Source organism: Trachymyrmex cornetzi, unplaced genomic scaffold (assembly GCF_001594075.2).
Source record: "Trachymyrmex cornetzi isolate Tcor2-1 unplaced genomic scaffold, Tcor1.1 scaffold245, whole genome shotgun sequence".
Lineage (NCBI taxonomy): Eukaryota > Metazoa > Arthropoda > Insecta > Hymenoptera > Formicidae > Trachymyrmex > Trachymyrmex cornetzi.
In genome coordinates this window covers 499,234-514,294 of record NW_017297113.1, presented here as the reverse complement: position 1 = coordinate 514,294, position 15,061 = coordinate 499,234, and the positions used below count along the sequence as shown (strand labels likewise).

Sequence of the window (15,061 nt, the reverse complement as noted above, 5' to 3'; positions counted from 1 at the left end):
CACCGCACTCACGGCGCGGCGCATCGAAAATGGCCGAGCGCGCGCGATCGCGAGCGCGCCGTAATGCACGGGATTCAAATGCGAATTTCACAACATGTTTTATTTCGGTAAGTTTTTATTGTAATAATCCGGAAAAATCTTTGCAATCATATATTTGATGATATTCATACCGGAAATTTGACTTTGAAAAATTCAATTTTTGAGACTACCATTTTCTACTATTTTCAATTTTTCGAAGAGGTATCGTATCTTTATTTTTATTTTGCAAATAAAACTACGTGTATTCTGTAAATATTTATTATGAGAGAGAGAGAGAGAGAAATAATATAAGATAAAATAATAAATCTTTTAAAAGTCGATGAAGTTAACGCTTGTATACTTACTTCGATATGCATGCGAAATATGTAATAAATATCTATTTAATCGATAATATAGATATAGCATGACTATACGTTTTTTATGTCAAATATAAAAACTTGCGTAAGATCATCTACTTATTGCTCTTATTCGGTATTAATATTTAAAGAATTTAAAAGAGAATATAAATGAAATGTTAGTAATAATAATTTCCATAGGCATGTTTTCTATGGCTGAATTTATGTATGCACTTTTGGAATTTAAAGCGAGATAGGTATATTTTTGATATTTGGCAAAAGCGAGAGTTCTAGTGCAGTCTAGTGCAGGAATAAAAACCACACATAATGTATAGTATCGATCAAACTTTATGGGTGGATGATTCGGTTGGAGTCCACGACTAGCAGGTGAAAATTCCTAAATCAGCTGGAGGTACCTACTTTATTTGTCTTTTATTATGGAAAGCGTACGAAAAGAATTGACGAAAAGAATCGTAAACGAATGTAAAGCAAAAGGGACATCAATAACTAAGGATTTAGCTTCGTTTTTGGTAATTTCATATAACTCCAATGAAATAATATTGAAACGCAAGCAAGATACTAAGCGGTGATTACAGTTCTTAAAAATTTGTAGCTCTCTCTTTATCAATTAAATCCAGTGTATAGAATAAAAGAAAACGACGAGGAAAATGCCAAAGTAATTCCAGCTGTAACGGAGAGGCTATGTGACCAAAGCCGACCCAGTCTTGTAACTTTGAAAAATCAGCTATACTTTGCTAAGCATTATCATGACAGAGGTAAAGGTGTTTAATTGAGATGTTTCTATTTGTACAACTATTATTACGATTTTATACTTTGGCTTAGATGAAACTGTCAAAAGGCATCGATTACGACTGCACCAGAAAACTGCACCTTTAGTCGCTGAAATTTGCGAAACTAATAAACTGGAGAGTGGGAAGGATACGGAAAAACTATATCAGAAAATATTAGCAGTAATAACGCTTCTGAGTGGTCTGGGAAGTCCCACGGTCCCATCGGTTCTGAGGTAATCACATTGCTCACATTCATACAAATTTAATAAGAACTCAAAGTTAACAAAATCAAATCAATAACATTCAGTTCTCCATCTCACATTTCTCTATTCTCAATCACGAAAAATTTACCTTGTGCCAAATGCGGCATTATCACGAGAATTATTACATCGCAAATGATAAGAAATATTGTCGTCTACAAATCGTAATCTACACTAACCGAAAATTATAACGGATATATTATACACAAAATTATTATATTTAATTTCTCGTAAATCTCTAACTTGCTTATTATATTTAAATGATTTAAAAATATGCAAGTTAATAGGTGAGATGCTCAAAACCACAAAAAATTTCAGTTTTGTTATATTTTTTACTAATATATGTTATGCTTAAATTTATATTAGTACAATATCCTTATGAGACAGAGAAATGTAAAAATAATGAACTTTAAAATTTCTAAACAATTCTTTTTTTCTTTTTCCAAAATTAGATTTTAAAGAAAACTGTATTCGAGCCATTCTATTTACTCATTTAGCCATGTTTTCACAATCTATGGTTACCTAAGAATAAAGATTACCATGAAATTCATGAATAAACTTCATTGATGAATCTCTTGGCAGCCTTTAATCTTTACATAATCACATATTATGAAAACGGGCCTTAAAGGTTAAATAATGATAAATATAATATTATATAAACATGTATTTTACATTATATAGGGAGGTTTCAGTAGCGTTACAGAGCGTCTTCCAGGCTTCCGAGCTGACTCATTATGTAACTTTGCCGAAACGAGAGAAAGAGGAGCAATTGATGGAGTTAATGTGTCTAGTAGCAGGGATCCGTCTATTTAACAGAGATTGTCAACGCGGTGGCGAGGGGATCGACGATCGTAAGAGCATGGATTAATTTTTAATCCGACCGATGGTGACAGCGTAAATTTAAATGACTTTAAATGGAGATGATATCGCGAAAAATGTTACAATTACGTGAAGGTTTTCTACAAAAATGATTATAGATAATTGTTTTTTAGTGCCGAGCATTCTACAAGAAGCTCTAATGAAGACCCGCAACTCTATTCTTGAGCTGTTAGAGCCGTTAATGGCCAAAATATACAAATTCACGGCTGTCGTGGAAAATGCAGTCACATGCATGTCAATCGATGTTTCGGATGCTGCATGTTGCAGTTCAAAGGAAGCGGCATCCGACGCGGAAGAAAAAATCGAGTGGTTCATCGAAATGTTAACGGCTAGTCGTCAGCAAGAGATCTACATCAGGTATCTATAGAAAGAGAAATAAACAACAAATAATCTATAAATAAATAATAAATCTAATAAATAATAATTAATACTTTATAAAAATAAATAATAAATGATCTCCACATTGACACGATTTCTAATATAATTTTGTTATAGAAAGCTGCTGAGTGATGTGGAGCGTAGTGAGAATGCAGTGAAAGACTTGATGGAACGTCTTCAAGCACGATTTTTTAAACTTCACGACACTGTTCGATACAGAACGGCTATCCCTACTACTCAAGTCTACGTAAATACGACTACTTGAAAGAATAAATTATAGTTAATGTTCGACATAATTATTTAAAGCATTTATTTTCAAAAGTTGAAAGTTATGAAATCCCACATATTCAGTTTTAATAGAATAATAGTAATAATTCAGCTGGAATTAGATTTATTTGTTTCCACGTAAATCTAATATCATTATTCTGTAGAATGGAAATAACTTGTTTACAAAAATTTACTTTCTATTAGTAAAATTTTGTAATAAAAGATAATGTTCCTTTAAAATCCAGAAAATTATAATTAAATCTTCATTTGAATAAAATATATGTTAAACCGTTTTCAATAAATGTAATCGTATTATGATTAATAATTATACATTCTGTCTATTAGCCGCAATTTATTGATCTGGCGGATATATGGATGGGTTTACAAGATGAGGTGATCACTCTGAGTAACATCAACAACTTCCTGTGGGAGTTACAGGGTTTGAGCAATAAGGTATTAATGCATTCGTCTGCATCGATTTAAACGTGTATTCATATAACATATATCCTGAATAATTTGTGTTATAGACTGTGAATATTTACGATCAAACAAAGTTAGAAAATATAGCTGAAAATGTGGAGATTTTAACCGATGCTGAAAGATTGGAACGTACCATGGGCAATTTAATAAGTACTAATAATTTTCTATAGATTACAATAAATATTAAATGCAAATAAATTTTTACTTGATCTTATTTTAATTGCATAAAAAATATATATGTGTTTTTACAGCGGAGTGTGGAGAGTGCTTGATATATTATCCAAATGTCACTAAAGATTTTGAGAAGATAAACTTAGAGGTAACCGCAATAGAACAGCAGTTAATGCTTCTATAATTTGACAAAATTAAAAAAATTAAAGTGTTTATTTAAAGATTTATGTGATTTTATTCTCGAATAAATTTTCAAATAACGCTGAATTGAGGGATGTATTAGTTTCTAGGATTTTGCGCGTGGACATTTGCAACAGGCAGAGGCGCCCTTATACCAGGAAACCCGAATAACGGTGTGGCGAAATGGAGAGGAAAACATTACGCCTTTAAATCACCCGAAGTAGCCGATAAATTCGGAAAAAATCCCGACAGGTATTCTTTCATTGTAAATGAAAGTAATCTATAAATTTCTTAGTTTCGAATGTTAATAGGTATGTTTACGACGCGCTCAATTTTGTCCGCAATCATGCGGAATACATCCACCTATTCCAATTACATGAAGAAATTGAAGCCATGCAAAGTCAAGAAGAGTGAGTTGCTGTTATATGTATATAATCATATTCTATCGCTTACCCAAGATATTTAATAAATGTAAAAAATACACTTATTTTTCCAGATTAACGGAAAAAGGATTGCGACTGAAGACTCGTCATGATCAAAAAGTTCAAACGGACGTCCATATACTTCCGCCCTACATTGATAAATATTATACTTCCAGCGTTTGGGAGTTGAAGCGTAGAGCATTACGCCTGGTAAGTAGAACTTTACCGACGTTCTAAAAGAATTTAATAATATATTGAAATAAAAAATTTCAACGATAAAATTTATATTTGAGGAATATAAAATGCTCAATTTTTTAGTGATAACAATTTTAAGAACTATTTTTATCTACTCACGAATATTTCAATGCATTATTATTTGTAAAATTCTGTTGTTAGACACGTTAATCGAATATATGTAATTGTATCACACATTTATCATACATAATTAATTTTTTTATTTTCTAGTTCTATAGACGAAAAATGCTGATACGGTATTTTTTCAGGCAAATATAAGTCGATGTACTACACGTAGTACGCAGACGTTTAATTCGCATTTTCGATATGGTGTTTACGTGCAAGCAGCTCCGCCACAGGATAAGGAAGTTCAAACCAGAAGAGACAACTGTACAAACACTAAGAAACTCCTGACGTTCATATATGGATTACGAGGAAGGCGAGATGATAATCAGCACGTTGTATCATTCTTGGAAAACGAACTTGAACATTTATAAAATTTCGTCTTCGAAATAATTACGTAAAACTAGTATATGCACGTAAATATCTTAATAACATTGACGTCAAATGAAATATATAAAAAATATTTTTAAGTGAATTATACATTTATATTGTAAATAATCAATCACATATATGAATGCATTTATTCGGAATATTAAAGGATACATATAATGGGTCATATTAAGAAAGTACTAGGAAATAATTGAAATAAATTACAAGACAGTTTAAAAAAAAATGAAAGCAATATTATTTAATGACACTTCCAAATACATTTTTCGGAACATTACAGTTTAAATAGAACTTTTCTCCTTTTTTTTTAGAGAAACAAGTTTGTATTCTAATGTATCATTTCGTATGCATAGCATTTTTTTCACGCAATGCTTTCGTTATCATAAACTGCAATGATCTCATTCGTGTGGCTTTATTCCTGGTTTAGGCCAGCATTTCTTTAATTTATATTCAAAATACACGAATTTTACACATGTCGAAGCTCGGACAGATGTATGCGGTTAAGATTCCGCACCTCGCTTCGTGAGCCTATTATTTTATTTCCTACACTTCAACAGCCAGTGGTCGCTGCACCCACTGTGACTTTAATCATTTAATATGCTTATAAGATACCTTTCAATGAATATATTGTTTTACCATTAGATCTTAAACATTAGATTCAATTTTTACACCAAGAAACCTATATTACGACAATAATTAGTAATTACACGATAATACAATTAAACTTTGCTTACATTTGCATGTGTATAATGTAGCTATTATACAGAAGAGGTACAGGATGTTAATTTTCCGCATAGCTTCTCTCTTTTTTTTTTAATTTAAATGTTCGTATTTTTTTCGTTTTGGAGGCAAAATTTGCCATTCTATTACATCCATTTTTCAGAAAAAATTATTTCAATATAAAAACGTAAAGAATGACAAAAATACCACAAAACTAACGTCAGACTACGCACAATTCGTAGTAGAATTGCAGAAATTGATCATTTGCTAGGATAAACTGTTCATATTCACTGTTTGTGATCTGCGGTTCGTTATGTATAGCTCTACACACGAATTGATTTGTGGTGATTCCCCTTGATTTTGTGGGAAAATCGTATCATTGGTAAGTCAACATGAATGGTAAACAATAACCGCATTTAGCGAATCCGCTCGTCCATATTAAACTGCGTTCGGGAATACACGAATGCCTTCAAATATCATTCTATCCTTGTTATTAACCGAATGTTAAATAAAGATAAACAGATACCTGAAGGCATTCAATGTGTATTCCCGAATGCAGCCTTACTCACTAATCTCATGCGAATGACGAACAGCAAATTATAAACCACAAATCATGCATGATCTGGCGTTAACTTTAAGGATTTTTGTATTAAAAAACATACATATAATTAAGATCATCGATAATAACACAATACTCATCTGCAAAAAAATATGATACTAAAAATTTTATCATAATTTTTTAACACCTTTCAATGGCGATAATGTAGCAAAATATTATTGGATTGAGATAAATCAAAGCTCAAATTAAAGCTTGAATATTTCTTTTAAACATAAAAATATCAAAATTAAAAACTAAGAAAAAAGTTGTCCGTAATATTCTTTTTAAAACTGTATAATTTTGTTTTTGAAAATGTTACTCAAACAAAAATATTTAAAAACGGATATGTTGAAAAATAAAAATTCCTACATTTTTATATTTGACAGTAGGCTCGGTTGAAATATGTTTTAAAAAATTTCCAAAAATTTGTCAAAGTTATCTTCATACGCCATTTGTTAAACATTTTTTATAACTCAATTTTTGTTTTTTTTTTGTGTTTAAGAGAAAATATTTAAGCTTTAATTTGACTGATTACAATTTTTTGCTTAGTGCTAGATGTTAAAAAATTGTGTTTAAATTTGTGGTCCATTTTTTTGGAGGTGAATGTAGAAAAAAGAAACTTCTTCAATACTTGAAATATATTGAAAAAACTATATCATCTATGTGGTATATGTATTAGTTGAAATGTCACGTAATAAAATTGAATTTTTTTTAATCTCGGAAGATTTCAAAATTAAACTTTTTCAATTTATCATTCACTAATGCCATTGCTATAATGATGCGTCACGTTATGTTGTATTAGGAGTAAGATATTGTTATTAATGACGACCATACAAATGATATAACATTTATTTTGAATTAGATGACTTAAAACCAGCTTATTGACTATTGGCCACTGTAATGTCATTCACATTTCGAATTATCTGAACGTCCATAGTAACAATTGTCCCAGTGTCAAGAAGAACCATTAAGAACATCTGTGTATAATTACTTGTTAAATATTATTTGAATGAATTATCAAATGCCTTATTCCCAACGCATTTGTTGAGAGTCATACTTGTAATAAAGCTTATTGGGTCAATATGATATTGCAGTCATCAATGGAACAAAATGGTTACAATGGGCGACAGAATATATCGGAATGGTGTAAACATGGTCTAAAGTCTTAAGTCGCAAGAAATACCTTTGTGTTTCATGTATAGTATGTATGTATCGTGTGAGAAAGATGAAGAGGTGCACGAGACGCACCTTGGAATATGTTATATATATATATATGTATATAACTTGTCGGAGATCGGGATTGAAGAATGATTTAATCTACAAAGTGATTTTTGAGGTATTTCATCATACCGAAAGTTCTGAAACGCTTTACGCCGATTACCTTCATTAATTCCTCATCACAAATCGCAAATTGTTTATTCTTAGGATCCTGTAAAAATAGTCATTTTCTTGGCAACATGATTTTTGTTAAGTAAATACATACATTTAATATAATACATAATTTCTAAAATATAACAAATAGTAAAGTAGAAAATGAAGTACAAATAATACTTACATAAAGATTCCTTTCTTTGATAATACTCCATACTTTCTTCACGACTTCATGTCGAGCCATTTGTTCTGCGCCAACAACAGCGGCGAGTTCTGGGGACAGTGTGATAGCGCGTGTATAACCACCACCTTTGCCTTTGCCACCAGCTCCTCCCTTCTTTGCTGCGCTTCCTGGAGCTTTTTTGTTTTTACCCCAGTCCTCGTCACTATCACTGTCACTTCCCTTCTTTTTTCCTTTCTTTCCAGGCTTACCTATAAAAAATGTAATACATCCCACGTGAGAATTTTAATGAAATCTTGACGAAACATAAAACTTTATTACAATAAAAAAAATATCTTACTTTTTTTAGGTGTAACTTTAGGTTTCTTTGGACTGTATTCTTCATCGCTAGCATCATCATCGCTAGCGCTTTCTTCATCTTCGGAGGATCCCTTCTTACGTTTATTAGGAGTTTTCTTAGCAGGATTTCGCTTGGCTGGTTTTTTTTCTTCCTCCTCCTCCTCCTCTTCAGACCCTTCTTCCTCTTCCTCTTCACCATCTTCAGACTCTTCACTAGCAGCCTTCTTCTTTTTCTTTCCTCCATCCTGTTTTTCTTGAAGACATTCCATGACTAAATCATCGACTTCCTTTTTCCTATAAAGGATGAATGTAATTTGTTATTTTATAAGTAATTATTGTAAATGTATCTGTAAAAGTTGTAAAATATAAAAACTTGTTAGAGGAGGAACGAGGTGGTAACTTATATTTATTATATTACAGTTCCACTCAGATATCCTCTGTTTTTTTCTAGGACACCACGAGACTCTCTTCCGCACTATTTTACAGTGCACAAGTGCCTATTATATGTCCATTTTAAAGCTTTTGATTCAGTTTTAAAAGTAATATAATTAGTAAAATAATTAAATTTATTTTATACTGAAAAATAAAATAAATTGTGATATTATGGTAATATGATCAGCATACATATTATGAGCACACATGATAAAGCATCAGATAGATAAAGGAATGAATTGCTTCCCTATTTAGCAACATATCAATTTGTTTAAAAAAATGCAAAAATAAATTCTTTTATATTAAATGCTTGCATACATCCAAGTATTTATGTTCGAAATTCATATCTTTAATATTTTATTAATATGATTCATGCTTAAAGTTAACTTACATTATCAACATGATGAAATATTCATTTATAATATATAAACGTATTCTCAATTCAACCTGCAATAATATAAAGAAAAAGACAACGAAGAAACAAAATAGTCGAATTATAATGGCAAAGAACAGTCTTTAGATGTTGCAACATTAACGAGAGCAAATGCGCATGTATATCGAAGAAAAATATTTTGTCGCGTCGCGTAATATGAATCGACTTGGTATTGAAATGGTGCCGTTGCTTTTTTTTATGTGCTAATGCATGAATGATTGTCGTATCTTATCATATATCAAAATATAAAAAAGATGCAAAAATATATAATAAAAAATATTTCTGTAATCATATTTCATTTGTGTTTTTATCTGTTGCCTTACCTTTCTATGAGATCAACATCGAGTTTTTCTTCGATTTGTTGCCTCACTTTTTTAGCAGACATAGTAGTAAGATCAGCATCCTTGAGGATAGCTAAACAAAATTAATAAACATAATATAATTACACTTTGTAATTAAGATACATTAAAGTATTTTTTGGTTTTCGCCATATAATATTTATATTAATAACATAAATATTACATTGCAAAAACTAAAAAAATTTGAAAATTTTTAAGAACCATTGTTATTTAAACAATTATCCCCAAGAAAAAATTTTTCATATAAGAATATATATAAAAATATAGTAATATGTAATTATATACAAAATTTGGTCATACGTTCCTTTCTTTTGTAAACTCACTGTTTGATACAAGCAAAATAATAAAAAACAAAAAGTAATTAAAATGATTCATTATTTTCGCAGTTTCTTTAAAAAAAATTCCAGTTTGAGGAAATAAGAAAAAATTGCACATATATAATTGTGTATAATAATTCGAATATAATTATATGTGCAATTTTTTATCTCATTTTTTTCAAACTTAAACTTTTGTAAATGCAACAATGCGAAAATAATCCTTTTAATTATTCTTTGTTTTCTCATTATTATTATTTTTCTTGTGTCAAACAGTAATTATATAAAAGGATTTATGGATAAGTTTCGTATATAATCATATATTTTTACATATGTTTAAATGTTATTCTTATATAACAAATTTTTTTTAGGCCCTTAGAAATTTAAATAATTATTCAAATATCAATTTGTATATTCTATAACTTCGGCTTAAATCCATTAAAAGTAATTAAAAAATGTAATGCATATTGTTTCTGTAGACACTTTATTTATAACAGAATTTTTTTTATTTGCTACTTTTAAGCAACACTAATTTTATTATTTAGGAAGGAATGAGGTAATGGAGAGAGAAAAAAATGACAACCAAAGGCCATTTCGATCGACTCCGATTAACTTAATCAGCACTACTATTTTAATAAATAATACAAATAAAAGTATCAAATTAATTAATAGAATTATATTTAATATATCGAAAAAAAGATTAAGAACAATAAAACTGCAGTATACAAGAGATGTTGTTTTAAATGATTTTGCAAAATCGAATTAATCGTCGATTAAAGTTAATCAGAGTTGATCGAAACGGTCCTTAAAGTACAAGTTAAAAAAGCCGCGCAAAATGAATTGTTCGCGTGCAAGAGCGGAAGGTTACGCTTCGCCGCTCAATTCTCCGCACTTGTGTACACGCGAGGCTCTGGAATAGTTTGGTTTCCCGCGTCGGGGGGACCTAGTGAGTATCGAGCGCAAATGGCCGCCGTGGCGCGAGGCGCGCGCCGTGCCGGTCGCCGCCGATCGGAGCAGCGCGCGACTCTAATAAAAAGATATCTGTAAGTACGCAACGAGTCATCGTTGCGACGCGTGGAGCGAGACGCGGAGGGATTTTTCTCGGCGTACCGCGGTCGATCGTGCGGCGCATTGATTCCCGAAACGATCGAAAACCGCGAGAAAGATGGAAGGAACAAGAGGAGAGACAGAGAAGCGAAGGGAAATGGAGTATACGCGCGCGCGCGCGCGCGCGCTCGCGCTCGGTCGATTCGCGACGCGCTCGCCGAAAACTGTTCTTGAATAAAAAAAAAAAAAAAATAAAAAAAATACGCGAGGCGCGCGCGCGCGCGTGTATTGGTAACGCGCGCGCTTCGTTAATCATCAACCGCCGCTTTGCAACTCGCAACGGGCGAGACACGATTTGTAATGGCGATGGACGGTTACAGCCGCGTTACATCGACAATGGGGGAAAGATAGCGAACTGGCGAATATCTCGGCATATTAACGGCAACGGACGGTGGTGGAGGCGGGCGGCAGCGAACTCCGGTTATAACCAATGACGATCTATTCGGCGATACGCGAGAGAGGCGCGCGAAGGAGGGAAAAAAGGGCAGCGCGCGCGCGTGGCCGTTTCCGATCGACGTGAAGCGTATCTTTCTCGAAGGAGCTTCACACCAGGAATATATAGGCACTTTTTTTATCTGCTACGACATAAAAATCCGCCGTGACGCGGTACAGAGAGTACGAGCGAGAGTGGGAATGGGACACGAATCGAGAGCGAGGCTGATAGGCGCGCGCCACCACACACTCGAGACGCGTCATACGGCCCGCCGCAAGGACGGGAACGAGAAAGCTATCTTTTTATAGCGAACGACGAAAAATCCGAATTTTCGCCAGGACACCGAAATGGCTAGATGAAAAATCGCGAGCGGATTGCACGGAGCGGTTATCCGGCCGGTCGTACCGTTAGCCCGCGACGTAGATGGTAAAATACGGTGAGCCGCAGTTATAATGGCCGGCGTGGGGCACGCCACTTGGGCACATACGTGCGCGCTAAAGTCGTCACGTCGCAAGAGCAAAGAGCCCGATTTCGCCTGTATTCCCGGTCCGATGGCGACGCGCAACGCGTGCGTACGCCCGAACGTAGCTCGATTACGCTGATATCACGCACCGATATCGCCTACATCACGCAATATCGCCACTTACCGGTGATCTCCTTGCGTAGCTCCTCCTTCGAGATATCGGCCATGGTAGATGCTACTCGTTGTACGTACTGCTGCCAACTGAGCCTACGCCGGCTACGGACTCTCGTAGCGTCCGTTGGTACAGTCAGCGCTGAAAGTGCTCCGATACGCATCCACCCGACGCGCCTGCGAACGCGAATAACTCGACAACGATCGCACCGAGACGAATACTATATACACTAAATCGTGTTAGTTTTTTACGATCTACAATTTTCTCATCACGCCCCACGCGTAATTCGGCGATCCGAGGATGCCAATTCGGTGTTTCTTCACAGCCCTCCGGCCGTACTTTCCCAACTGGCTGTACATGAAGCGGCCGCTCGTGGCTGCCGGTGGCGTCCACGGTACAGTCTGCGCGCCTCGCTGACTGACGGCGCCTACGGAAAAATCATTTTCGACCCGCAATAACTCCTCAACGCGGGCCTGAACACGGATACTATATACACCAAATCGGGCCAACTTTTTTTTCTCTACAAGTTTCTCATGACGCCCCTGACGTAATATTGCGATTTAACCGACCCAATACGTGTTTTCCTCGCTCGTGCCGTGCGAGCCTTTTGTCGCCGACTGTACCGAGGATACTCCGAGTTTCGTTGCGTCGAGCCGCCTAGTCCGCGTCATATGACAATCGCTCCGTGTTCGGAGGGATATAATTAAAAAGAATGCAAAGATCGCGATGACGGGTATAAATGATGCAAAAAAATTAACGGATGTATTTTTGTTTGTCATCGTGTGCGTTGGAATATTTCGTACGACTTGTTTAATCAATTCTTGCTATTTTTATCGAATTACATATCGTAACCGTTTGCAGTCAGTTTAACGGTCATCTCGAGAAAAGAATATATGCACGCGCGACAGCGTGTACAGAAAATAGCAAAACGTTTAACTTGTTACATCATCACGATATCTAATCGTCCCAATTCCTCGCATACCGAAAAAATCATCCTTTTAAGCGTAATCGCGACCAATCAGCACAATATTTTAACGGGCCGCGACGGTCGGTACGGCCAGTCGGTTCCTTCGTCGTGTTAGCGGTACAGTAACGTCCAAAAGTATCGGCAAACCCGCCGCGATAAATAAACTTTGGAAACGCATATCTCCGAAACGGTGCGTCGCACGGCGATACTACCGTCACATAATCGTATCAGTTTGGCACGACCAAGAGTTTTCTTATGAAGCGCCACGCTCGATTTTTCCATCTAAGCAAGTCCCTACGGCTCGTACGTCGCACGTGCCGGCTTTACTTTCGACGCTGACTGTACTGCATTCGGCGCATCTACTTGCGAGTCGAGCATCTCGCGGTCTCGGCCGAAGTCGTATCGTAAATTTGTTCTTGTAGCTTGCGTCGCGGGGATAAAAGCGATTTTCGACGTGAGACGAGCGCTCGCGTCTCCGTCACGACCACCAATCGTTGTTTACCGACGATGCATCCCAACGTAAATACCGCCATGAACGTTTGAATATTCCAACATGGCCGAGCCAATCTTTGTGGATGCACCTGGCCACATGGCACCTTCCCCGGCCATACCGGTTACGACGATGCGATATTGGGTGGCCCGAGCGAACGCGACGAGTTACGTACGTCCAATCAGCTTGCGATGATTTCGACAAGACTGGCCTGACTCGACAAAATTACGTATTTTCTCTCCGAAAATATTACTTTCCCTCTCAATTCACACGTCATTTCCGGTCGTTTAGGGCGGTCATTAACAGTGCCCGTAAAACGAATGCAAGATTGTTTACTAAACTTCCCAATCGAATGGTTGAAAAATTTATGCGCGAGATTTAATCGCGTTTTGTATATAAGATACGATTATATTGATTCTCGAAAACAAAGTATAGGATGATATTCTCAGTTGCTGATTTGTCTCCAAGTTATTGACATTTTCGCATTATTTGGAAGCATGTCGTGCTCTCTGTTGACGACGCCTGGTATTACATCCGCGTAACAGGTGCAGCTGGAAAGCAGGATGCAGCTTAGGTTAGGCTAGTCAGCAGGTGACGGTAAAAGCGGCAAATGTAAGCTACTTTAAGTGCCATTAATGTTGCATGCGTTAATCCCATTATTATTAAGAAGATGATCAAGATGATTAAGACAGTACATCTCAAGGTTTCCTATTTTCATGTTTACGTTTGACGCTCACTTACAGCGTCAATTAAAATATAGGTTATATGATTAAAATTGACGCTGGACAGTCAAAAAATGCATGAAAATGATGTAGTATCAATCTTGAATCGAACGATTTGATGCTGGAAATTGAATAAATTCAATCGCTAAGCATCAAATTGAGACCGTGGCCGGTATTCATAGTCGATTCTTATTTTAAGACCGTCTTAAGTAATGTCTTAAGTCGCTAATGCGGCCCTCTGATTGGTTCATGACATCTTAAGACTGTACTTAAGAGGGTCTTAAATATAAGATCTGACTATGAATACCGGCCCGTGACGCTTTTACAGGATCTCATGAAATAGCATTTTCTGACTAATGCAAATATTTTTTTCTTAAAAATAGTCTAAAAATACAAGTCACATTCGTACATCATTAAAATTGAAATTTATTACCGATTAAATTTATCACTTAAACGTATTCTAACAGTTGCGTAATAAATATAATTATATATATAGACATTATTTAAATGTAATTATGTAAATATTTTTAATTCAAAACTAGATCCCTACAGTACAAAATTGCACAAAAGTTGCAGCATGAATATTGTATGTTATAGCAATATTGCAAAGATTTTGCAAATTCTATGCTGTATGGAGATTAATTGCCAAGTATAATAAATTTTTTTAACAAATATGAATGACACAAATGTGCTGTTGGTACAATCATTTTAGTACGATATTTCCGATTGACGTTAATACTTTTCTCTGCATATCCCATCGTCTCTATTCGATTAATTTATAAAATATAGTGTATATATCAATTGTTTAATAGAAAAGTGACGTAACTAAAAAATTAGCATTTTGAGATAATAATAAGAAGTCATCTCTACAGTGCAGTGCATTAATTCGCTGAGTCATAGTAGCGGCCCGACTTATCGAAAATAAGAAAATGCAGTAGTAAAAAGTTGATAAAAAATTCTAAAAAAATTCTTAGAGTTCTATGAGAAGAAAATAAATGATTTTTGTCTTTTGCA

The 15,061-nt window shown here is 34.9% G+C and overlaps 2 protein-coding genes across 2 annotated transcripts; one reads left to right on the top strand and one right to left on the bottom strand.

Annotated features, from left to right (window-relative positions):
- The first annotated feature begins 726 nt into the window (after window positions 1-726).
- LOC108761224 (UPF0704 protein C6orf165 homolog) lies at window positions 727-4,961 on the top strand. The gene is made up of 13 exons (XM_018507640.1): window positions 727-904; window positions 988-1,150; window positions 1,218-1,398; window positions 2,107-2,276; window positions 2,418-2,661; window positions 2,800-2,929; window positions 3,295-3,402; window positions 3,477-3,579; window positions 3,681-3,748; window positions 3,884-4,032; window positions 4,092-4,190; window positions 4,277-4,412; window positions 4,706-4,961. The coding sequence occupies exons 1-13, from the start codon at window positions 812-814 to the stop codon at window positions 4,931-4,933; spliced, it is 1,872 nt and encodes a 623-aa protein (XP_018363142.1). The 5' UTR covers window positions 727-811; the 3' UTR covers window positions 4,934-4,961.
- Window positions 4,962-6,781: 1,820 nt separating this feature from the next.
- Non2 (upstream activation factor subunit spp27 homolog Non2) lies at window positions 6,782-11,972 on the bottom strand. The gene is made up of 5 exons (XM_018507629.1): window positions 11,881-11,972; window positions 9,344-9,434; window positions 8,157-8,449; window positions 7,820-8,067; window positions 6,782-7,693 (listed from the first exon to the last, which is right to left on the bottom strand). Exons 1-5 carry the CDS (start codon window positions 11,921-11,923, stop codon window positions 7,577-7,579), a joined length of 792 nt encoding a protein of 263 aa, XP_018363131.1. The 5' UTR covers window positions 11,924-11,972; the 3' UTR covers window positions 6,782-7,576.
- Between the last annotated feature and the right edge of the window lie 3,089 nt (window positions 11,973-15,061).